This window comes from Dermochelys coriacea, chromosome 15 (genome assembly GCF_009764565.3).
Source record: "Dermochelys coriacea isolate rDerCor1 chromosome 15, rDerCor1.pri.v4, whole genome shotgun sequence".
NCBI lineage: Eukaryota > Metazoa > Chordata > Testudines > Dermochelyidae > Dermochelys > Dermochelys coriacea.
The window spans coordinates 29,714,099-29,739,285 of NC_050082.1; the positions used below are offsets into that span (position 1 = coordinate 29,714,099).

At 43.1% G+C, this 25,187-nt stretch overlaps 2 protein-coding genes across 24 annotated transcripts in view; one reads left to right on the forward strand and one right to left on the reverse strand.

Annotated features, from left to right (window-relative positions):
- The window catches only part of GIT2 (GIT ArfGAP 2), a 52,343-nt gene extending 51,822 nt beyond the window's left edge, over positions 1 to 521 (reverse strand). For 6 of the 19 annotated variants that reach the window (XM_043498222.1, XM_043498221.1, XM_043498224.1 and 3 more), the window contains exon 1: positions 221 to 453. In XM_043498222.1, coding sequence (XP_043354157.1) covers positions 221 to 272 — 52 coding nt within the window. In that variant the 5' untranslated portion in view covers positions 273 to 453. Of the gene's footprint in view, positions 1 to 220 lie in introns of all 19 variants that reach the window. The other 13 variants (XM_043498226.1, XM_043498218.1, XM_043498219.1 and 10 more) reach the window with 7 other exon arrangements.
- A 1,405-nt stretch (positions 522 to 1,926) lies between these two features.
- Positions 1,927 to 24,188, forward strand: ANKRD13A (ankyrin repeat domain 13A). Of its 5 annotated transcripts, none has more exons than XM_038372929.2 (15): positions 1,927 to 2,095; positions 5,565 to 5,697; positions 5,857 to 5,981; positions 6,512 to 6,557; positions 7,019 to 7,162; positions 7,705 to 7,900; positions 10,685 to 10,751; positions 14,651 to 14,732; positions 16,167 to 16,225; positions 17,434 to 17,564; positions 18,331 to 18,488; positions 19,327 to 19,440; positions 20,576 to 20,736; positions 21,185 to 21,252; positions 22,143 to 24,188. In XM_038372929.2, the coding sequence occupies exons 1-15, from the start codon at positions 2,060 to 2,062 to the stop codon at positions 22,339 to 22,341; spliced, it is 1,719 nt and encodes a 572-aa protein (XP_038228857.1). In that variant the 5' UTR covers positions 1,927 to 2,059; the 3' UTR covers positions 22,342 to 24,188. The 5 variants fall into 5 exon arrangements, with proteins under 5 accessions (XP_038228857.1, XP_038228854.1, XP_038228855.1 ...); XM_038372926.2 differs by lacking the exon at positions 1,927 to 2,095 and adding an exon at positions 2,263 to 2,782; XM_038372927.2 differs by lacking the exon at positions 1,927 to 2,095 and adding an exon at positions 2,263 to 2,782 and having other exon boundaries at positions 19,327 to 19,431.
- The last annotated feature ends 999 nt before the right edge of the window (positions 24,189 to 25,187 follow it).

The window sequence follows — 25,187 nt, forward strand, 5'->3', positions numbered from 1 at the left end:
GGGGAGGGGGGGCGCGTGTGTGTGTGTGTGCGCGCGCGCGCGGGGGGCGGGGGCCCGCCGGCCACGCAGCCCCCCCGGGGGCCGAGGTGCAGCGCGGGGGTGCCCAGCGCGGGCGGGCGAAGGCGGACCCGGGCTCGGCCAGGACGCCGGGCTCCCTTGGGGAAGGCCCCGCAGCGAGGAGTCCCCAGGGACCGGGCTCCTCGGGGCCGCCCGCGCCTACCCGGAGCGCTGCAGTCCGCGCAGACCTCGCTGCTCCTCAGCCGCTTCGACATGTCGGCGCGGGCGGCGGGCGGCGGGCGGCGGCCGCCTGCCGGCCTCGGCCTCGGCCTCGGGTGGGGGCCGCGTCTTCCTGCCGCTTTAACGGGTCCCACTCAGGCGCCCCCGCCAGCCGACAGGGGGCCGCACCGGGCCTACGCCAGCGCCGCTCGCTACGCCCCCAGCGCCATTCACCAAGCCCGGCGGCAGACTGTCACGTGACAGGGAGGCCGCCGAGACGGCGGCCGCCATCTTCGTTCCTGGCACGGACAGGGCTGTAGCGGGCTTGGAAACCATTTTAGCTCCTGGCAGAAACAGGCCCAACCCCAGAACCCGACGAGCCGTCCCATGTCTACAGTACCACTGGAGATACAAATTATAAGCCATGCATCCGCTGCTCCCAAGGAAGCTCTGTGTGCTCTTAGGGCAGCATCTGACCATGCGCGGGGGCAAATCCCACAGGCTCCTTGTCACCAGAGCACAGGGGCACCCCAATTGCAGGCAGGAAGGGTGTGGTTGTCTGAGACCAGACTGGTGAGTGGAAAAGGCTGACTCAAGGCCAAGCTAGTCCCCCTAACCTTTTTCCCTCCCCAAGATGCTCTGTCTGCCTCCATAAGCAGGAGCCCAGGGTAAAGAGGGAGGAGAGCAAAGTAGGGAGGTTCTGCTATATATAAACTTGCCTTTGTCTATACAGCAGTGCCAAGCCCAACTGTTCAAATATTATGTTAGACCCCAAAAATAATTGAGATGCAAAAAATAGCAATGAACTTTAGATTCTGCCTTCTGGTTTTCAAGCTGTTAGAGCTCACTTTAGCTCACAATTTCAAGCTTTCCTCCCTAACCATTAGAGCTAAAAGCTAACTTGTTATTAAAATGACAGCTGGAATTCTCATGTATTCAGTTGTCTCCCAGAGCTGGGCCTCAAATTAAAAAAAAATTGCAAAACTTACCATAAAACTATAAGAGTTAACAATGCTGCCATCTTTCAGCTTGAGGGTCAACTGTCTGATCATTTGTAACCACTAGGTAGAGAGAAGAGTAGAGGATCCACCCTCTTGCTGTAGCAGAGCAGCCAGTTAATAGGGGGAGGTCTGCTTGCAAATGCACAAATCTGCACAACTGACCATATGATATGTATTAGCTGTCTCATCCTATGGCATCTATCTGACTCCCTACCTACTTACCCATCACCCAATCTATAGATATTTACTAATCTACCTACCAGTCTATCTCCATACTTGCCTATTTATCTAGCTGTCTCCACACTCTGCACCCACGTATCCAGCCAATTCTCTATTGCCATCTTACTTTTACAGCACCTAATAGTAAAGAATGTGAGGGCCATGAAGGGCACCCTCACTCTTCTCTGAAGCAACAAGGCACTGGCCAGTGATGGAGACACCATATCACAGCCAATGGTCTGAACTACTGCTGCACAAGGCTGGCCCGCTGCCCTCTTCCAAGATGGCAACCTGAGACGGACGGGTAGCAAGGAAGTTGCTGTCACGCATGATTTGGGTCTGCAGATGGGAGCGCATTGCTGCCCTCACCAAAGATGGCGGCCGAGAAGAGAAGGATAGGAGGGAGGATCCCATTGCCCTAATCCAAGATGGCGGCCGGGGAGTCAGGGCGTGATACTACCCTCAGCCAAAACGCCGACCTCGGCCGCACGGAAGTACTAGGAAGGGTCGCCCCGCCCACTTGTTCGCGGAGCTTTCAGGCGAAACCAATGCCCTGATGGGGCGGGGGCAGTTCTCCCACTTCCGTGTATTTTCCCCCGCCAGGCAATGGGCGAGCCTGAGGGATGGAAGGGTCCATCTGCCTGCTAGGAAGGGGGGAGGTAAGGGGGCGACTTTCCTATCCCCTGGGCTGCTAGCGGGGCAAGGGGGCTGGCCGTGGAGCGGGTGGTGGGAGCCGGGAGCCTACCCTTTTCCGGCAGCCCAGTGGTTCGTTCCGGCCGCTGCCCTGGCTGGTGGGAAACGTTCTAGGGAGCGAAGGAAAGCGAGGGGCTGGGGTCAGGCGAGGGGAAAGGTCAGCGGGAGGGTGAGAGGTCAGGGGAGGGGGGGAGATTGTAGGGGAGCGGGACCCAGAGGGTGAGGGGGCTGGGGGCCTGTTGGGGGGGCTGGTGGTTGGGAGCCTGTTGGGGGGGCAGAGAGCGAGGGGGCTGGGGGCCTGTTGGGGGGGCAGAGGGGGCTGGGGGCCTGTTGGGGGGCAGAGGGCAAGGGGACTGGTGTGTGGGTTGTTTGAGGGGGGTTGATGTGGGGAAGGTATTTGTGAGGCACCAGAAGGGGGTGGGAGTCACTGGGGAGGGAGTCTGGTGGGGCTAGGGCTGAGGGGCTTGGTAAGGGCCCTGTGAGAAACAAAGAGGGGGAGATCAGAGTGGGCAGGCGCCCCTCAGGGAGGGTTGAGCCCTCGTCTAATACGTGGCAGGATGAGCTCTCTAGGTGAGGCTAGTAGCAAGTTTCCTCTGCACGTCTTAGTCTGGAATAATGACTACAGACAGCTGGATAAAGAGCTGGAAGGCAAGGTAAAATGGGCACCAGACCATCATATGGTGCTGTCCTCCTCTGAAACTGCCCAAGGCAGAATACAAGACATGATGGACTGAAAATTAGATCAGGATAATAGATCATCAGTATGCATTTTATGTGACATGGGGACTTAGAAAGTAACCTTATATCTTAGTTAAGTTTCTCTTTGTTAAACTTATTAGGGATTTATTTTTGGGTTTTTTTTACAGCTGTTTGTGATTAAAAGGGGATCACCTCAGGAAGGCACAGAGATTATACCTTTTGTCTTGCAACTTCTGCATATTAAATTTCTGACTATCTTTAAATAAAGCTAGATTCAAGGCACTGAGAGAGATACAGATGGATTGTAAAAAAACTCTGTAGCTGACTGGAAAATGTTAGAAATCATTTGAATCGGGGCCAAAAGACAGGCAGATGTGATAGGCACTGATGCTTTTTGCCAGAAAAACAACAAATAAGTACCACCTAGCTGGAGGAGGGGGGAACCAACACACAGTAAGGGTGTCAGCTACTACCAAAGACAAAACACAAATTGATTTTTTTTTATCAGAATGTCACCCTCCTGCAGCCAACAGTTCACTGAAAATTGAGGGGGTTTATTTTTCTTTCTTTATATTGTGTTGAGCCATTATCTTTGGCTCAACACAGTACTGATCTGATGGTAAGATTACTGCTGTGCAAAGATTGTCAATACAGTAATTTCCTTCCTTTTTAAGACACAAAGGGCTTATTTCAAGTGTAGTCCTCTGAGCTTCACTGGCTGCCTTAGAACATAGGAGCCCAGCAGCTTTGCACTTGCTAGAATATAGAATCACAACTGTGGTAGAAAATAGCTGATCATCATGGCTCTCTGTAGAACAGAGAACACAAAAATCCAGCAATCAACCAAGGGCTGTGGTGAAAGTACCAGAGTTAAAAGAAAGGCAGTAAGAGAAGCATTCAGAAATCTGCCTCAGATCCCAAGCAACAAACTTGCTAGTGTAACTCAGGTTACCAAGGTACTATGGGGATAGCTGCTTTAGGAATACACAGATAGAACTTTGAGGTTCAGTAGTGCAGGGTACAAACTGGCAGAAGCATAGCTTGTTTGCTTGTATTGTGCCTGAGACAGTGAGTATGTGTTCTGAACTCTTCAACTAATGCTACCTTCTGATACAAATCCTGATTGTCAGCCACATCTCCAGCTGTACGCTGTGAAACACTAGTATTGGCTTAAAGCATACCTGTGGTGTTTCTTGAGAGTTTTGGAATGCTGTTACTGTCTCTAGTTCATATAATCTTCAGTCTGTACTAAGGAATTCTCTATAAATGTTATTGAACCCTTGGTTTCAGTGTTCATCTCTCTTTTAAGGTTATAGCATTATTAAAATAAACATTTGTAACTTAACAAAGATTTTACTACCTCAGTTTATTTTTATTATCTGCATTCTGGTATCGCTCACAATGCATAAAGCCCTATTTGTGCACACAGTAGTTCTGTTCCCTGCCCCAAAGAGCTTACAATACAAGAAGACAGGCAATGTATGAAGGTTGGAAAGACCTACTCCATCCAGCCTGGAAACATCTGTCTTAAATTAAAGTTTTAAAAGGCATTCTGGGAGTACACTTCCTCTTACGTCTTCCTCCTCAAACTGCTTGCTGTGTGTGGCAGATGTGCTTTGATAGGGTTTGAGGGATTGAAAGAAACTCTAGCCAGATACAGTCAGCATATGAAATGATAAATGGCCATAATGTGCAGCTACAGGTTAATCGTAGCAAAGAAATTGAGGTAAGACTGTTCCAAAGTCCTTTAATTTTTTGTCACTGCAATAGGCATTGCAGTTTGGGGAAAGTAGAATTGAAGATCATATGAGCTGCAGCAATGAGATGAGGATGGTTTAACTCAGATTCCTTTATGCTCACTGCTTGGTGTTTTAAATGTAATGCTGTCAAATAACCATGTTAAGTTATGTGATAACTTTCTTTTCTTAGCCCACTCTTGACTTTTCCCATTTTCCTTTAGTTATAGATGCTCTTCTGTTTCAAATCTCTAAAGCTAGTAGTGAAAAATATATGTAAGGTATGAGTATGTTGTGCTTGCATGTTTTTGATATGTGTGCCCTGTGTAGTTCCATTTCTTAGTGATTTGTAGAGAATGCACTCACTCTCCATTGTTCTGTGTGTCCGTCAAATAGATGCTTTTTAATTGTCATGTTCTTCCATATTCTTACTAAAACAATACAAAATGTGCATTGTAAACCGTCACCTGCTCTTGAAATTTTTTTCTAATTTTAACCTGTTGGATATCTTCCGTTATACCTTCCAGTGGCCATTTAATTGGTGACTGCCCATGGTACAAAATAAAAAGAATGGAGCACTGGCTACTCCTCCTAAAAAAAACTGTTCATGAAGAAGCTGGGGGGGGGAGGAATAATATAGAATGTTTGTTTTTCTTTCCCCCCCCTTTTCCTCCCTCTCGTTTCCTTCCCCCTTTCCTGTCATGGTGACACATACCTCCCTTACCCACAAACACTTCTATGGTGCGCAGTTCTACTCCTGTTTGACTTTAGTAGGGAGGTAGGATCAGGCTTTTAAGAAGGCAAATAGGCAATTCAATAGCAGTATCAAAGCAAGTAATGTAGGATAAGTAGTTCCAAGCAACAATCTGTTCTGCAGAAATACATATTGAGCTATTACAGCTTATTGCTGAAAATCTTTGTTTTAACTTTCTTAAATGTGTTCTGATTTTACATTTGATAGCTAATGCTGAAGCTGCACTAACTCTTGATTACTCAACAGGATGTTGATCAGCATGACCCACGGGGTCGGACCTTGCTGCACCTTGCTGTTTCTTTGGGATATATAGAATCTGCCAAAGTCCTCCTTCGACACAAGGCAGATGTTACTAAAGAGAATGCACAGGGATGGACAGGTAAGAGATCAGCTCAAAGGCAGTTAACAGTTTTCACCTTAAACATTGAAGGTCTAAAATCTGTCTATATAAATGTCACCTTAGGACTGTGGGATGTGGCTGCAGTGTTCACTTTGCTTTGTTAATATTAAGCCTTGCCTGTGTTTGGGTTTCTTGCAGTTTTACATGAGGCTGTAAGCACAGGAGACCCGGAGATGGCATACCTGATACTGCAGCATCGAGACTACCACCAAACATCTGCGACACTTGGAGGGGTTCCTGAATTACTCCAAAAAATTAATGAGGTAAATGCTTAGTGAGACCTGAATTTCATGCTGGTCAGTTGCATCTGGAGGAATTGTTAGTCTGGTTCTAGTTTACATAAATCAGCAACTTTAAAGTCAGGATGATGCATTATTCAGTTCAATTTTGTGCCTATCAGTTCTATATAAACATATGGGAGACTATGGAGTTTTCTGTTTTTATTAATGATCTCGGGTCTTGGAGGAGGATGCTTATTCTTCCTAAGTCAAAGGCTGAGAGTTATGTGCTTTTGTAGTAGAATAACAAATGAAGAGTAATTCAGTAGAAAACAATGAAGAGTTAGACTGTTGCAGAAGGGTGTTACACTCTGTGCCCATTAATTTAAATCAAATGACAAATATCAGCACATGTAAAATTCATACTTGTTTGTTTAATTGTGCTTCCTATCAGGAGCATCTCAAAACCTCTACTTTCTCTTGTTTCTAAAATGTACATGTGACATGCTGTACTGAATATTAATCTAGTGTTCTCTCCCTTGGTGGTTCATTTGAATACTTTGTTTCTACACTAGACTTCTGATTTTTATGTGGAAATGAAATGGGAATTCACTAGCTGGGGTAAGTTTGGTTTTTTGGGGGATTTTTTAAATCTTTCTTACCTCTGAGTTTTTTAAAAATTCCTGAAATAAAAAGTATGTTTGCAAAGAAAACACAATTGTTGAGCCCTTACTCTCTCCCAACCCATATTTTTCCCCTTCAACTCACAAAATCTTTTGAGATTTGAAGATTCCTTCTGATCATTTTAGCCTGCTGTGCAAACTGTACCCTTCCTTCAAATATCTCTTGTTTTAGTTTTTTTTGTTTTGTTATGTTTTGTTTTTTTAAAGGAGTACTGTGCTGAAGATTTTTCTAAGGCCATCTTGACATTTGGGAGATGTATAAGTTAAGACAGTTATACAAACATTATGCGTCAAGACATAAAATATTCAGGAAACTTATTCCTTTACACTGCAAAATAGCATTACAGGTTTTGGCTTTCTCCAAACCACTACATATGTGTCATTATGTTTCTTTTATAGTTCCACTCGTTTCCAGAGTGTGTCCAAATGATATCTGTCGCATCTGGAAAAGTGGAGCTAAGTTACGCGTTGATATCACGTTATTGGGCTTCGAAAATATGAGCTGGGAACGAGGGAAACGTAGCTTAATTTTCAAGGGAGAAGGTAAATGGTTTAGAACATTTGATTAATTGATCATCAAATAGTACACAAACTACACTGACAGATTCCTAGTGTTACTAAAAGAACACATGTAATTATAAGCTTTATTTTTGCATGCTTTTACAGACTTACTTGTGCTGGGAAGTGCATTTTCTGGGATTTCAGATCACTGGGCTAAGCAGAAGTGGTTGGACTTTCTGTTAAGAAAAATCTTCTGGAGCAAATACGAATCACTAGAACTTGACTTTACCCTTCTCTCCCTCTCTCAACAAAAACAAAAAAGAAAGCAGCTGTATTTTTCTTCTTAGAGGCCTGAATCTTCATTATTAGTCTCTTAAATCCATTATGCAAAATTATCATAAAAATGACTTGGGCAGGTACACAGTCTGCTTGCACATCCTTAAAAACCTTGCCCTATGTAAGTGAGTGATTAAAACTTTGCAAGGCAGCTTTAATCCTCACTTTAGTCTACAGTGTATGTCTTGGTCAGCTCTTCATCCTGAAGGTTTGTTCTGAAGTCTGTATAAAATATATCCTTTCAACAGATACTGGAGGCTGGGCAGAACTAATTGAGATAAATCATGATGACAAAGTTGTGACAACAGAGCGTTTTGAAATCTCTCAACAAATGAAGCGTCTGACTTTGGGCTCTATGACACCAGAAAGAAAGGAGGTAGAAAGACGCCTTACGTCTCCAATTATTAATACGTGCCTTGATACTAAAAATATTGCTTTTGAAAGGTAAGGTATTTAAGCTTCTCTTAATGAACAAATCCTCCAGATATGAAATATGCAAGATTATTATACTTGCAATATAGTTTTTAAAAGCCTGGTAATAATATGGGATGTAACAATAACTGCATATCTTTTTCCATACAGACACTTTATAACCTCTCAGCTCATTACTTCTTGTCTTGCAAACAATTTCCATTTAGTGTAAAGTCCATTTGCACCATAAGACATGGTTTCCCATATTGTGGGGTAAGGGTTATAAATTCTGATTTCAGATATGTAACAGTGGTTCCTGCTTATTTTGTGAAGCATATGTGCAGTATTGAAAAACCAATAATAGGATGTACAGCTTTTCTTGACTTATTTATTCTACTCTGGCTTTAGTTTAATCATACAAGTCTATAAAAATATCTCTAAACATGATCAATGAGAGAAGACAGCAAACCAGTTTTGAACCCTATTCCTCCTTCTGTTACATTCATAGAATATCAGGGTTGGAAGGGACCTCAGGAGGTTATCTAGTCCAACCCCCTGCTCAGAGCAGGACCCAATCCCCAACTAAATCATCCCAGCCAGGGCTTTGTCAAGCCTGACCTTAAAAACTTCGAAGGAAGGAGATTCCACCACCTCCCTAGGTAATGCATTCCAGCGTTTCACCACCCTCCTAGTGAAAAAGTTTTTCCTAATATCCAACCTAAATCTCCCCCACTGCAACTTGAGACCATTACTCCTTGTTCTGTCATCCTCTTTGGAACTCCTTTTTAGGTAGTTGAAAGCAGCTATCAAATCCCCCATCATTCTTCTCTTCCGCAGACTAAACAATCTCAGTTCCCTCAGCCTCTCCTCATAAGTCATGTGCTCCAGTCCCCTAATCATTTTTGTTGCCCTCCGCTGGACGCTTTCCAATTTTTCCACATCCTTCTTGTAGTGTGGGACCCAAAACTGGACACAGTACTCCAGATGAGGCCTCACCAGTGTTGAATAGAGGGGAACGATCACGTCCCTCGATCTGCTGGCAATGCCCCTACTTATACATCTCAAAATGCCATTGGCCTTCTTGGCAACAAGGGCACACTGTTGACTCATATCCAGCTTCTCGTCCACTGTAACCCCTAGGTCCTTTTCTGCAGAACTGCTGCCTAGCCATTCGGTCCCTAGTCTGTAGTGGTGCATGAGATTCTTCCGTCCTAAGTGCAGGTCTCTGCACTTGTCCTTGTTAAACCTCATCAGATTTCTTTTGGCCCAATCCTCTAATTTGTCTAGGGCCCTCTGTATCCTATCCCTACCCTCCAGCGTATCTACCTGTCCTCCCAGTTTAGTGTCATCTGCAAACTTGCTGAGGGTGCAATCCACACCATCCTCCAGATCATTAATGAAGATATTGAACAAAACCAGTCCCAGGACCGACCCTTGGGGCACTCCACTTGATACCGGCTGCCAACTCGACATGGAGCCGTTGATCACTACCCGTTGAGCCCGACAATCTAGCCAGCTTTCTATCCACCTTATCGTCCATTCATCCAGCCCATACTTCTTTAACTTACTGGCAAGAATACTGTGGAAGACCATGTCAAAAGCTTTGCTAAAGTCAAGGAACAACATGTTCACTGCTTTCCCCTCATCCACAGAGCCAGTTATCTCGTCATAGAAGGCAATTAGATTAGTCAGGCATGACTTGCCCTTGGTGAATCCATGCTGACTGTTCCTGATCACTTTCCTCTCCTCTAAGTGCTTCAGAATTGATTCCTTGAGGACCTGCTCCATGATTTTTCCAGGGACTGAGGTGAGGCTGACTGGCCTGTAGTTCCCAGGATACTCCTCTAGGATGGGCACTACATTAGCCTTTTTCCAGTCGTCCGGAACCTCCCCCGATCGCCATAAGTTTTCAAAGATAACGGCCAGGGGCTCTGCAGTCACATCCACCAACTCCTTACATTAGTTTAACCATTTAGTTATCTGCATGGTCAAAGGAGCTCAAATGAGCTTGCTTTCTCTAGCAAGCATCTCTACTGTGCTGCACATTTTTGGAGTGTTTTGGGGTGCTATCAAGCAGTTATAACTGCTGGAAGACGTGTGGATTTTTTTGTTTTTGTTTTTGTTTTTTTTTTTTTTACTGGAAGGAAGAAGAGTTTGTCAAAACATGGATGCAGAATTGCATCCACTGAGGGACAGCAGTTATCAAAGCTCACTAATTAATTCCACTGGATTTGTAAAGATTTTTTTGAATACTGAGATATTCTTAAGGGGTAACATTTTAAAGTGTTTAAGTTCGAAGATTCACATGGGATTTAAGCTCCTAAGTTTCTAAATTCATTTTGAAAATGGAACTTAGAAGTGTTTGAAAACATTACCCAACGTTTCATAGATAAATGTTTCTTCAGCTCTACCAATCCAGCTCCCCAACTGTCAGCTACATGTTGCTCGTTGAAATAAAGCTCAGCAAGTTAGTAGTGATTGACTCTGTAAAATGATGCAATGGTTTCCAGAAACTCCCAATTCCTAGCTGGTCAGGCATTCACATCACAAACGAAAGTCACAGTTCATTGGTCTCTGCAATTAAGCCAAAGTCTGAATGTGAACAGAAATTAAAATACTCTGAGTCCTATGTTGGAAAAGGGTGTTGGTGTTTGCAGGGACAGCTTATGTTATTGCTGTACCTTTTTCTCTAGAGCTGTTAGTTTTGGTACCTCTCAAAAACACTATTCAGGTGAAATGTTGTTAGGGAAAACAGAGGCTTAGGGCTAAATATAAACTGCAAATACATAGACAATTGTGGTGTTTACTCTTTCTCAGAAATACATCTGGATTTTGGGTATGGAGGACTGAGAAAGCAGAAGGTGTTAATGGTTATGAAGCAAAGGTAAAATCAATTCTTTACATCTAAAATAATTCAATTAGCTATGAGATATAATTGATCTTCTGTATCCCCTATGTATCTTGGATTTTTATAGTTTGCTTTGGTATCTGTAACTTCTGTGTTTTTTGCCACCAGATCTGTTTTTGGGGTGAGAAGTCTTGGAGAGGATACCAAATAGGAAGAGGGGTGTCCAGGGGTGAGAGCTGCGAGGGGTGAAGGGGAACATGGGATGACAGACACCATGGAGATTGTAGCAGATAAGGGGGCAGGAGCTCAGGAAGTGGGGGTAGGAGCAAAAGCAGACAGGGAGAGGCAGCAGGGGAGAAAGACAGAAGGATATAACCCCTAGAGAATGCTTTCTCCAGAACTTAGAATTGAGCACTCCAAAGTTAGAAAATGCCATAGTTAAGGCCTTTGCATCCCTAATTTGTCTCTTTGTGCATATGCATGATGATTAGTCTAAAATTACATGATCATGTTCATTTTCTGCGAGATCCAGTGCACAAGGTGAACCGTGCTCTGGGAATGAATCGGGCATAATGCATGATCTCCTATTGTGAATAGAAAATCCTAGTTTCTGATCTTGGCAAAGGCAATCTTGCCCTGCACTTATCCATTCAGAATGCTGCTGCAAAGATAATTTCTCAGCCCATCACTTTGACCAACTCACACCCATCTGTTTGTGTCCCTCCACTAGCTCTCCTTCTTTCTTGCATCAAACGTAAGCTACTTGTCTTCACTTTCAAAGCCCTTTTCCTTCTCATGCCCACTCCACCTATCATCTCTTATTCACTGTTGAAATGTTGACTCTCATCTGAATCTCTCTGCAGCATTCACTGCTGTTGACCATAAAGATACTATTGTCTCTCCTGAGAAAGGTGGCAGCAGTTAATGTAATGTGTTAAAATGGTTTAAGTCTTTCCTCGAGGGATGCATCCTGTGAGTAGTGATGGGAAACTGCACCTCTGCCAATGGACCCTCCCTTGTGGAGCTGCACAAGGATCAATTCTCTCTCCAGTCCTATTCATCATCTACACACATCCATCCATTAGGTGAGTTGGTAAGGCAACATGGACTCCAGTGTCACCAATATGCAGATAATGGAGCTCTACCTTTCCTTCACCACGTGCCCATCCCACTGCCATAAAGACTGCCTAGTGCTTGGATGAAATCCAAGGACAAAAAACAGGTGGCTGAAGCTGAACAGAAGCAAGACAGAAGCTGAGCTGGTGGGCAGAGAAAAGCATTCTGAAAGATTCACAGCCCTTGTGAAGTCAATTTTGGTTGAAGATACATACCCACAATTGGTCAATTCTGTATTGTAGCTTAGGAGGCTCCTGAATTCATCACTGATGTGAAGTTCTCACATAGCAGCATCTGCAAGTAACTATTTCTACCATCTCCCATTGGCTAGGAAACTGGTGGACAGTGACCTGTCCTCACTTATTTATGCCTTTGTCACCTCGTTTGGAGTATAGCCATTTGGACCATATCCTGCACATGAAGCCTTCAGTGCTTAGGAAACTCCAGTTGATATAGAACACTGAAGCATGTCTGCTCAGCAAAACTGTGAGCACATCAGACCCATCCTTGGCTTCCGGTGCTAGCTTCCTATAAAATATTGAGTCAAGTTTAAGGTCTTGATCCTTACTTTCACGGTACTTGGTGGCCTGGACCTAATGTCTTTAAAAGATAACTAAAGCTCTGGGATGAAGACCATGGTTGACAGCTCCACTCCTCTTGCATCATGTAACTTTCTACCATAAGAGTAAAGTGCATCTGTGCAGTAGACAGAGCTTTCTTGGAATTGCCCCAAGACTATGGAATGAATCCCCCAGAAACTAAGGACCATCCCAAACCTCGCCACCTTTCATTCTCAGTGCAAGGTGTACTTCTTTGACCTTGCCTTTTTCTAAAATAAATATATCAGTAGGGGTGTATATTATAAAATCCCAAACATAATCATCCCCTGTACACACTCCTTCCCCTGGGAGAGGATGAGGGACCAATTATCTGTCCATTATTAGTCACATTGCTGTAGGCACTCAGATACTATGGTGATGAGCATGGAAGAAGAACCTGTGTATAATAGAATCTAAAAGACCTCTGCTTTATCTATTCCTGAAGTTAAAAGGGGATTCTGGTGAATGAGAGCAAGGAACTGCAGGAAGAGAAAACATGACTAGTGGTTGAACTCCACTCTGGAGAATTGGATCCCTGCCTCTGTCACAGAGTCCATAGCATCACATGGGCAAGTCAAGTAAACAAACTTTTTCACTCATAGTTGCTAACTGTTCCTCATTTTCGAGTGCCTAACTTGATAGCCAGATATTTTATTTAGTTTTTGTTTGTGTCGTTTTTTTGCAAAAGAGCTGAGAACTCAAAACTATACCTGAGGTCAATGGGATAGGTACTCTGAACATTGCACTTTCTAAGTACTCTAAAAAAAAATCAGGTCCTTGACTTGTCAAATTGGGCACTCAATTTGTTGATGCTTCTGACCTTAATTGCCTTGTGCTTTCGATCCCCGGGTGTAAAATGGGGATAATGCCCATTCAGATCACAGGGTTGTTAAGATAAATTCATTAATCTTTGTAAAGAACTAAGATACTGCAAAGAGAGCATCATGGAAAACCTATGAAGAAATTCTAATTTCTTTGTTTGGTGAAGGATTTGGATGGTATATAGTCTACTGCATTATTTACTGTACATTAAATGAGGAATAAAATAAACAATAGCTTCCCATTCAATGAGCACTGTCCATCCCGGGTGGGATGTGACCATGTAATTAAACTGTAACATAATGTAGATGCTCAAGGGGGCCAATTTAAGGTTTCCTTAATTCTGGCGTTTCTTGACTTCTGAGTGTTGGTATTTGCAGATTTATTGTTCTTTTAATGTGGTATGGGTTTTTTGGTTTAAGTGTAGTGGCTTAAACCTGTACAATCGACCTGTGTGAAACTGAATTGATTTGAAGCTCTGGTATAGTAAAAAAAAAAAAAAAAAAAAAAAAAAAAAATTGGTAATGTAAATGGAACTTTCTCACCCCTCTGGTTGCTTGGAGTCAAACCAACAAGATTTGAATCATATCACTACTGTGGAACCACTCCTAAGTATGAGAGCACACTGGTGCGAGAGCCGGAGTTCCTTCCAGTTGTTGCATAATCAAAAGAATCATCAGCTAAATTCCATCTGCAGAATCTTATCAGTTACTTCTTAAGTAGAAAGAGAGAGAACACAGCCGCAACATGACTGCTCTTCCCTGTCCCTCCTCCCTCAAAATTAACGCGGAAATGGGGAATTCTACACTTCCTCAGCTTAAAGTGCCCATCCAGTCTTTCAGCTGAAACCAACTTCATTAACAAGAAATTTGTCTGCAAGCACCTGAATCTTCTCCCAAGAGTCTCTGCAAGGGCCTGATCCAGTTCTCACTGAAGTCGATGACAAAACTCCTTTGACTTTTGCTGCTGTAGGATTGGACCTAAATGATGACTTGTGCTAGCTAGTTTTCCTTTGTTAATGGATTCTTGGATAGATATTTTTATATTGATTTTAGCAGGTTGCCCAGCAGATGGCTGTCTAGCTCAGGATTGGCATGGGACTCTGTCAAAATGACATAACAATACTTACGTGTAACATTTTCAGCACTTTATGGGAATGTGAGTTAAATAGGCAGATCACACAATCATGTTTCACTGATTTCCGATACATTAAAGGTATGCAGATTCTTGCTCCTCCTCTTTCTCCTGCCTCTTGGTTTAACTTTTTGAATTTGTTGCTTGGGCATCTTTAAAGATGCTGCTTTTCTTATCTTTAATAGTTGTCAGTGGGCCCTGGTCTATGACTGGAACCCCTAGGCGTGACAGTAAGACATATGATTAATAATAATATCCTTTTTAAAGGTCTATACGGCAAACAATGTGAATGTAGTCACAAAAATCCGAACAGAACACTTGACAGAAGAAGAAAAAAAAAGATATAAAGGTAACTTCCCATAGGTTATCTGAAACAAAATAGAACATTTTGTAAAGATCTTTGTACAAAGAGGCAGGACATAACCTTTGTCTACAACACATACGTGGTGCAGAGTAACCAGGCAGGTTACTCTCACTTGCCTCTGAACCTGCTCTAGCTAATTCCAATTGCTGTGTACTTGAGGTGGCTTATTACTTGGCTCTTTGAAGGTCTAATGTAAGTGTGAATGATTCTGTGTAGTTTTGATTCTATTTATTGGGAAAAGGTGTTTTGAAAATTAGTGTCAGCTTCCTTTAAAGCAGGGGTGGGCAAACTTTTTCGCCTGAGGACCACATGGGAGTGCGAAACTGTATGGAGGGCTGGGTAGGGAAGGCTGTACCCCCCCCCCCCACTGGCTGCCCCCCTCGCAACCCCCCCACCCATCCAAGCCCCCCGACTCCTTGTCCCCTGACTGCCCCCTTCTGGGACCCCTGTCCCTAACCGCCCCCCGGGACCCCACCCCCTGTCCCCTGACAGGCCCCCAAGCACCCCACCCCCATCCAATCCCCCCTGTTCTCTCTCCCCCTCCCCTCCCCGCGAACCTGTGCCCTATCCAACAGCTCCCTGTCCCCTGACTACCCCCCAGGACCTCCTGCCCCATATCCAACTCCCGACCCCCTTACCATACTGCTCAGAGCAGCATGTCTGGAGTCACGCCGCTTGGCCGGGGCCAGACATGCTGCCCTGCATGAGCGTGCAGCCCCGCCACCCAGAGTGCTGCCCACGCAGCAGCATGGCTGCAGGGGAGAGGGTCAGCGGGGGAAGGACAGCAGGGGGCTAGCCTCCCAGGCAGGGAGCTCAAGAGCCAGGCAGGATGGTCCCATGGGCCGTAGTTTGCCCACCTCTGCTTTAAAGCCTCAAAAGGTGGTACCCTCCCCCATGGTTTCATTTTCTGTCCCTGCATATTCTCTGCCCTGAAGGCCTCTGTACTTTCACTTCATATGTGTTCATTTTTACCTGGGTTAAAACTATAAGATGTCTGCGTTATTTTTGTACTTTTAATTCTGGGTTGCGTATTGAGATTATAGTAGAAAGTGCAAGCGAGACTATAACCTTGGGGAAACAATTGCCTCTCAGCAGTCTTCGGACACTCCCAGAAACAAGGCATGGACAATGATGATAAATTTTAGATTGTTAGTGTCCTTAAAATCATAATCTCTTTGCTCTCATCTTGAACCCATTTTATTCTTAAATCTTGGGCTTTTCTAGCAAAGGGTTCATTGAAAACCAGCCTTGCCACAGTTGTCCCACATTGAATGAGCAGTGCAAACAAGGCTCTGTTCACCTTCTTCTCACCATGGAGCTGGGGCTTCCCTTGTTACAGAGCCTGAGCAATGCATGTGCACTTCTGTGTTAATTAACTCTGCTAATGAGCCTATTCCTCCCTGCTCCCTTTTTCTCCAGCTGACAGAAATCCACTGGAATCTTTTCTTGGTACTGTAGAGCATGAGTATGGTGCACAGGTGAGTAAAATCTTCAGTGACTTTAAAAGCAGTCACTGCAGTGTTGAGAAGTAACACAAATGAATTATGTGGATCTTATGCCACAGCCTCATCAAAACTGTTTCTTCAATTCTAAAAAAGTAGTTCAAATGCTGGGTTCTAGATTTACATTTGAGAGTTTTAATCCCTCTACCCCCCACCCGTTGCTGTAAGAGCGTAATGGTACCTTTCCTTTTGAAGAAGCTTATGACTGGGGGACGGTCATGGAATCTGGAAGGAAGAGTGGGAAACTGGGCTGCTGGAGTGAGATGAGAATCTGAGGGTTTGCCATGGGCTGTTCTTACCCTTTCCCCCTCTTCCCCCCCCCCCCCCAAAAGAAGACTGGAATAACCAAATGTAGTGAAACCATAAGTTGGCAGACCTGCAGCAGCTCTGGGTTGAAGATATGATGTTTCAGTGGTGCCCCAGCAATACTAAGAAGTGATGGGGTACAAGTGCTGCAGCAGCACGCTAGCATATAGCAACTTTGAGAAATAGGAGTAGTCCTTGGGTTCTGTGCGGAGTGTGAATTATTGATGTTTCCAGCTCTGCATAAAAGAAAATGCTTTTACATCTGTACAGGTTTAAAGATGAGAAGGTAATGGATTTACCAGCTGATGGCTCTGCCATGGGTTTGCTGAGGATCTTGCATGGGATGGTTAGGTACTCAGCCTTCTTGGAATTGGAAGTCCCCACCATAATACTGGCTGCTCTGAATAATGCAGAGCCTGGGACTGCTTTATATTATGTATTCAGTGTAGTTGTAGCCATGTTGGATCCAGAATATTAGAGAGACAAGGTGGGTGATGTCATATCTTTTATAGAACCAACTTCTGTTGGTGAGAGGGATAAGCTTTTGAGCCACACAGAGCTCTTCTTCATAGTTTCTAACTTTGATATGTTAAATCCTCACACCACTCTAGTTTGGCTACATTTTTGTAGGTAGACTCTCCTGTCTTCTTAAAGCATTGTAAGATCTACAGTCTGCATGAAAAGCACTATATTAATATATAGATCTGTGTTTTAGGCTGTTGTATCTGTGTGTTCATTTTACTGCTGACTTTCAGTTTAGGTAAAATGTGCTGCTTTATGCAGTTGTCACTTAGATTGCCCTAGAATTTGAGTTACCAGCTGAAGCTTTCTGTAGGAGGGGTTGATGGCTATCTATTATATACTGTTTATTTTTACAGGACCTCACAACAGAGTATGCCACAATGAATAACCCTACAGCCATTACTCTGGAGGAATATTTTGACCCGAAGTTTGATCTGAAAGATAGGGACATAGGAAGACCCAAAGAAGTCACTATTAGAACACAGAAGTGAGAAATGTTAATGTATAACTTGAAATGATCTTTTCTTAAACTCTTCCTGTTTGAGGTCTACCTGCTTTAATTCTCCTCCAGTGTTTTGCTTTTAGAAATCATATTGTAAATTTCTAATACAATTCACTTTATTCAGGGAGCAGGGATTGAATTAAGGGTGGCATTTCAAAAGCACTCAGTCTTGGCCTGCCCATGCTCCCTATAAAACCAGTGGGAGGAGAGTTAGGCAAATGCTAACCATTTTAGTAAAATCCTACCCTTTATACAAGTGAATGGTGCCAGTCTGTCCGAGGGCTCTGGAGGCTGAAGTCTATCAGCAAACCAGACGTAACATAGACTGTGCCAACACTAGCTTCTCTCATACTGAGCCTCAGATCTGACTGGGAGTGCTGTTCGGTCTTTGTGGGTGGCTGATCTCCAGCCTCTGAAACCTCCAACAAGGGTGACAGTTATGAGGTTTGATTTCTGTGATGTACACATCTCTCTGCTGGAAACTAGACTGACACCACCTTCTCACTGCCTGTATTCTAAGCCATTCTTAGATGGTAATTATTCTTGGTCCTTACTGCTTACCAGGGTTATAGTTCATCTAGGCCACAGCTTCAAAAAGAAGCTATGTATCCCAGTATGTGCCAGAGCCATATAATTCATTTTCCAACCTGAGTGGTATTGTCATCAGCCTAATACTGTGTGTATTTTGCTACATGTATAGTACAAAAGTGAAAACTCTTCTAATATCCTTGTGTATAACTCACTGTTACAGGTTTAAAGCAACCTTGTGGATGTGTGAAGAATTCCCCCTCTCTCTCATGGAGCAGGTCACTCCAATCATTGATCTGATGGCCAGAGCTAGTGCTCATTTTGCTAGACTTAAAGACTTCATCACTTTGGAATTTCCACCTGGATTTCCTGTCAAAATTGGTACTGTTCAGCAATCTTTTGGACTTAGATTCTTTATTTCCATTTTGCTTTTATTCTTGTTCTCCAACCACAGCACAAAAGTTTAAAAACGGGGACAAAAATTAAAATACAGTTCAGTTCCTAAAAATCCCACCTGTCACCACACCCATCTCCCAGTCAGAGAACCTGGGAAAACAGCTGAGCCTTACCATATATCTGGATGGTCCTTATATCTAAGCTAAGAAGGACCAAGTGGGGAAGTGAATTTCAAAGGCAAAGACACCTCACTAAGAACTAGCTATTGCTAGTCCCTTCTATTAGCACTAGTGCCTTGCATAACTGCAACTGTTTCAGTATCTCAAGAGACCACCTCTCTCCTCAGAAAGCTGGGACTCAAATAACTGGGGCTTTATAGGACAAAATCAACATTTTAAACTTCACTAAGGTGGCCAATGTAGGCAAGAAGCAAGGTGTGCTATGCTCTCTTCATGGAGCCGTGGCTTAATAAAGGGGCCACCACTGCATTCTACACTAGCTGAAACTTCCAAATGGCATCAAGGTGTGTCCCTGTGAAGAGTGAATTGCACCAGGAGTATTGAGGGGAGGGGGGTTGGTTGACTGTTCTATGAATATAATGCATGTCTAAAAACTTCACTTGCACAATGCTAAATTATGAGACAGACTGACTACTGAAATTTTATTCTGTGGGAAAGTGAGGTGCAGTTCACTGTGCAGTTACGTAACATCTGTGACATTTATCTATTTAAGCATGTATAAAAACCCATTGCAGCTGCTGTAACTGGAAACGTGTGTGGCTCTGCTGTGTGTCACACAAATCTTGTACTTCTTCCATTTACAGAAATTCCTTTGTTTCATGTGCTTAATGCTCGAATTACATTTGAAAATGTTAATGGCTGCAGGACAGCTGAGGAAACTTCATCACAAACTGCTGAAGGTGCACAGTGTGAGTTGGGTAAGAAGGTGTAAAGCTCTGGTGGGTTTATGTGAGGCTTTGTTTGTGTACTTGCTATCAATGGGATTTACAGAATAAAGCAAACCTATAGGCTGTATGGACTTGAACTGAAGAGACTACAGTAGGTGGTAGTTCTTACTGTAACTGATCTGGAAAGCCATATGTGTAGTAAAATATCTCAGTGGCTAGAATGTATTCATCAATCAAATTAACCCATTCTCACTTCAAAACCCCCACTCAATTGCCTGTTCTAGGTTAACTCCTTGGGTACTGGAGACTAACGTTCTTGCCTTTGTTTATACAAAACCTATGTATGTGAGAAGTACAATGGTAAATTGTCAGCAATGGATTTGTTTCCATGCTAATATAGAATGGGCTACAATGGGGATGGTGTGCACGATAACGGGGAAACAACATTACATATGTATAATGCATTCCCCTGTGAGCTTCTGACAAACTCTTCTGCTAGGAATCAGCAGCCTTAGTGGTAGGTTGGCTGCACTTCAGTGTTTCTTAACTTTTTGGCAAACTTGCCTCTCTTTTATTTTTACTTATCAAAGTACAGTGTAGCCTGCTTAATTCTTTGGTGCCACATGTCGGTTTTCCCTGCTGCAAAACTTGTTGGCACCATGTTCATCTATCTTCTTCTTTTTGTTCCTGTACCTTGGCTGCTATATAAGCCTCTCCAGACCCCATTCACATAGGATGGATGTACTATGGGTGGTACGTCTGAACCAAAGGCCAAGATTATAAAAGTGTTAAAAAAAGAACTAGATAAGTTCATGGAGGATTGGTCCGTCGGTGGCTATTGGGCAGGAATGCAAAACTATGCTCTGAGGTATCCCTAGCCTCTGTTTGTCAGAAGCTGGGCATGGGCAACAGGAGATGGATCACTCGATGATTCCCTGTTCTGTTCATTCCCTCTGGAGCACCTGGCCTTGGCCACTGTCGGCAGACAGGACATTGGGCTAGATGGACCATTGGTCTGACCCAGTGTGGCCATTCTTATTTTCTTGGGGCTCTTGTCTTGGCTTATTTATATAAATAAAAGTGGGTTTGGGGAGTTGATTTTTTTTTTTTTTGGATTAACAAGCTGTAAGCATACAATACAGTATATCTTTAACTATATTTTTAGCTTCTAAAGCCTCTAGCTTTGAGGTCGACCAGTCTGTGTTTGAGATCCCCAAATCTTATCACACTCAGCATGATGGTAGAAACGTGCGTGTGCAAGATGAAGATAATGAAATAATGCAGTTTGCTATTCAGCAGAGTTTGTTGGAGTCCAGTGGGAATAAAGTAAGTCTGTACTGCCAGCTGGTCAATGTTCTTTCTTTTTCTAGATACAGTGTAGTATGTCTCCTTTTCCCTCAGTCCTAGTTTTGACTTGGAAAAATTTACTTGGCTAGTTTAAAAATGAAGTACCAGTTTACCAAAGTAATTATACACCTAATACAGAGTTAGCTTCTTGTTTCAGCTTTATATTATCCACCAAAGCAATATTTCTTTATTTTTACATGAACTGTATATAGCAAGACACGTCTCTAAACTCATACCAAGGAATTTATAGCTTCTACAGGAATAGATGACAGATCCCCGTAATATTGCAGTTTTCAAAAGAATCTTAACACAAAGTTTTTGAAACTTGTGACAGCAAATATCAATGAGATATTCATGTTTGACTTAGAAATGACTTTCAAGTATGACTTGCATTGCTAATTCCTTATCGCTGTGGTCCTTCCCCCAGGAAGCCTTAGGAATGCACTCCAATGGAGCATTTGCTTATGCGCAGGACTTTAATATACAATATCAAAGGTAATTTCAACTTTTCTAAAATTCTTAAATGCGCTAGGCCAAATATTTGGGCCAGAGTGTAAATACTTGCAACAGTAGCCCACAGGCATGCTGCACTTCGTATAGCCAAGCAGGAGAGCACCCAGGCATATAAGACAAGGCATAGCAGAAGAATAGAAGCCCAGATCACTTACTTTGTGGTACTGCTAGTCTGCAAGAAGAACCTCAAACGAGTCTCCTGGTATAGTAGGATATGGCCTTGCTAGCTCAGTCTCAGGATTGGAGTTTGGGTTTCTTTGACCAGCCCTGGAACACCCTCTGAACAAAGGATCCTTTATCAAACTAGATCAGAATTCAAGTTTCTTTTTCTCCTTCGACAGCTGTTAATGTGACTCCTCTACCAAGTGTCATCACCCTTATTTACCACACTCTGGACACTTGAGAATTTTTGTGTTTTATGCCAAACTTAAGTTGCCTGTTGCAAATTTAGGAGCAAATTTTTAATGGCCCTCTGAAAATAGGCTGCAGTATCTTAGATTCTTCCTCTTGCTGACGCAAACAAGCGTTTGTGCAAAGCGCAAAGAATATCTCATTGTCAGCTCTGCACACGCAGATGGTTGTGCTTACGAACTCGGTGAGGGCACACTTAGAGGCTGCTGGAAACAGCCATTAGGGAGCAGATCTTCCGTAGCAGGCTCTCAGGAACTTTCAGAGAAAAATGTTTGGAACCTGCATGATTACTACTCTCTGTAACGGTCCTGGGCGTTGCTTTCTTCCCCTTCAGGAAATAGAGGCTCTCTGGCAGTTGGAGAGTGTCCATGGAGACACTGCTCGAAAACTGATAGGAAGAAAATGAAGTAAAATGGGATATGTACTTCTCAGCTCCTGAAACTGTATTTCTCTCTCACCAGGGCACTTCAGGAGAGCTTTATTATGAGTTCAAGTACTCCCCATTTTAGCACCCCAAATGAGTCTTCCAGTTTTGATAAAGATTTGCAGCTTGCTATGGAGTTGTCTGTCAGAGAGCAGCAGGAGCAGGAGAAACGGCGTTGTGAAGAGGAGGAAGAAGAATTTCAAAAAGCTTTGCAGCGCTCTCTCACAGAAAAATAGATTCCTCCTTCGATCCTCTGAAATAGGGGTGCCTCAATGTGTGTGACACTGAGGGCTGCAGTAGCTAGGAGCCTGAGGACCACTCTTGGGGTTGCATAAGTAGAGGATGTCCTAGCCACCTTTTAATTGTCACCTTTAACATAGAGATGTGGCCCAGAGATGCTACAGCTCTCGGCATGCAGATCTCCATCTTGATCCAAGTGCCCTGGCGTGTTGTGTGCAGACACCTGTAGTTTCTATGGGCTGCTACCTCCATGATTAAAGGTGAGGGCAGCGGTAGAATTCCAGGAGCTATATTTGCCTCCCAGGACATGTCCTGTTCAAAAATGTCATAAAGGGAAGAGAGAGAGAAATGTATTAAAGAACTGGAAACCTTGCCTGGGTTGTATATGTAGGAGCACAGCAATGTTTGAGAACCTGATACATAGAGAGTTCAGAAGAGAAACTTCCTTATTACCTACCAAAGAAATATTAATCTGTTCAGTCTTTTCTAGTAATTGAATGCCAGTTACTGTTTCTTTTCTAAGTAGAGAGGAGAATGTGCAAAGTAGTCTTTCACTCCAGCGAGTGTTTTCCATTAGGTTTGGGTGCACGTGGCTAAGGATATTTCCTCTCTTCAGTTCCTGAGCATTTAAAATGCAGCTATGCTTATTAATATGGTTGATTTTTAAACTTGAGTGAATTCAGGCTAGAGGTGCACTCAAGATAAAACTAATGCTCTCTGGACAAGGGCAAAAAAGATAGCCAAGAAGGTTTTTTCTCTTGAAAAGGGACTACCTGTTCATTCAAATAGAGGTTTCTCTGTAGTGATTCAAGACCAGCTTAGTTCACACAATCAAAGAGGGCAGCAAGAAAATACATAACAGAAATAGGTGCTTTTTTAAAAGATCAATTTACTTTTTTTGTGAAGGAAACTTACACTGATTTGGAGGTAGGTGTGCTGAATTCATACAGAGAAATTAGGTGAAATTTTCATGAATGCCTATTAGTAAGTTCTGCCATCTCAAAGGGAAATATAAATACTGCTTTTTTAAAAGTCAAATGTAAATCATTCATGTGAATACATATTTTTTTATCTTAATCTTTTTATTGATTTTTAAGACAAACCAATTCAATACAATTACACTCGTAGGGAATAGTATCATTAGCAATACAGGAGTGTATTTTTACCAAGTTTTCTCAGGTCTTTATTCATACTATATATTTTTAGTTCTTTTGTCTTCACTTCTGTGTAAATGTACACAGCATATATGCTGTGATTGTCAAATGCACTCCTCCAGTACACACTGTATAACCATAGGAAAGCCTTATTGCAGTGAAACATATTACTGAGCAATATTTCCTACTTATAGCTGGCAGAAGTGCAAAGAAACCTATGGTACGTGTGGTCTTATCCTGCATTTGTTACTCAGGCAAAACACCAAGCTGCCTCTGGCTCTGTGATAGACTATTAACCAGTCTAACTTGCAATAAAATGGACATGATTACAATTGGTAAAAGGTAATTTAGAACTCCATTTCATACCATACAATCATCCATTGTTTGATGTAGCAATCAGATTAAAATTCCTTGTATGCACACTTGTGCCAGTATAATCTGTGCCATGTTTGTTTCAGACTATGCAGCTTGCATTTCATAAAACTTTAACTTCATCCATAAATAGCTTATTTGGGATTAGCATCAACGCTGTCATTTGCTTACCCATAAGCAGCTATACTTGGGAATTATTGCTCCTCTTTGAAAAGAGAATTGCTGTAACTGTCATACCTTGTTGGGGTTGTGAAATAACACAAACAATAATTCAGTTTTTTTCCTCATGTGGAAATAAAGAGCATTGCTCCCTTTAAGAGCATTTGTCTGGCACTCTGATTACTAATAGAAAAACAAGATCTCAAACCCAGCTTCACCCCAGCAATTTAGTTTTTGTGCTTTGGTCACCATAAACTAAATAAAAAGAAAAGGAGGACTTGTGGCACCTTAGAGACTAACAAATTTATTTGAGCATAAGCTTTCGTGGGCTACAGCTGTAGCTCACGAAAGCTTATGCTCAAATAAATTTGTTAGTCTCCAAGGTGCCACAAGTCCTCCTTTTCTTTTTGCGAATATAGACTAACACGGCTGCTACTCTGAAACCTGTCATAAACTAAAGTTCATTTTCTTCTTATTCCCTGAAGAATCCTCCCAAATGGGAGTGGAAGCTGGGTGAGATAATAATTTTTTGTTAAGCATGTACATTTTATTTTAGGCAGAGCTGGCACCAACAACCATAGGTCAGACTGCAGAATACTTTCCATTATAAAATGCTGTTTTCAGTTGCTGTACAACTGTGACCATTTTGGACTGAAACTTACCATGCCTGGTGTCTGCCTTAGGCCCGATTACTATTTTGTTTTTTAAACTTCAGCGCTTTTTGAGAACAAAGCTTGTAGGTGGGGGGGGGGGCGAATGTTGGTAAAACTGTTAAAATCATTTAACTGAGAAACTCTACTGCCTCCATGCACTGGAGCGGGGATGTATGCATGGTCTTGGGCTTGGGAGGTGATACTTGCTGCTCTTGGCAAAATGTGGCCAAATTTGCCCAGGTTATAAGCATCTGAAAAAAACCCAACAATTCCCACATACACAATAGGGGCTTGTCATTAATTAGCAACTGCCTTCTCTGCACTGAGTGTCCTTGATTGCTCTAGCCTTGGGCTGCAGAAATTAAGCAGCACTTGCACTGCATTTACTCCCCTCAGTGACTGCAGCGGGACTGGACACAAGAGCTGAGAACAGGGAGACACTCTCTTGCTGGGATGCCCAGAGAATGTAGAAAAGAAACTACCTCAGTAGACCATGTGGGGGGA

Excerpts from the sequence above, each read along its gene's own strand:
- ANKRD13A (XM_038372926.2), top strand. The coding sequence starts at position 2,687 with ATGAGCTCTCTAGGTGAGGCTAGTAGCAAGTTTCCTCTGCACGTCTTA. Across the intron at positions 14,733-16,166 it reads AGAAAAAAAAAGATATAAAG|CTGACAGAAATCCACTGGAA; the intron begins GTAACTTCCCAT and ends CTTTTTCTCCAG. Across the intron at positions 16,226-17,433 it reads AGCATGAGTATGGTGCACAG|GACCTCACAACAGAGTATGC; the intron begins GTGAGTAAAATC and ends TTATTTTTACAG.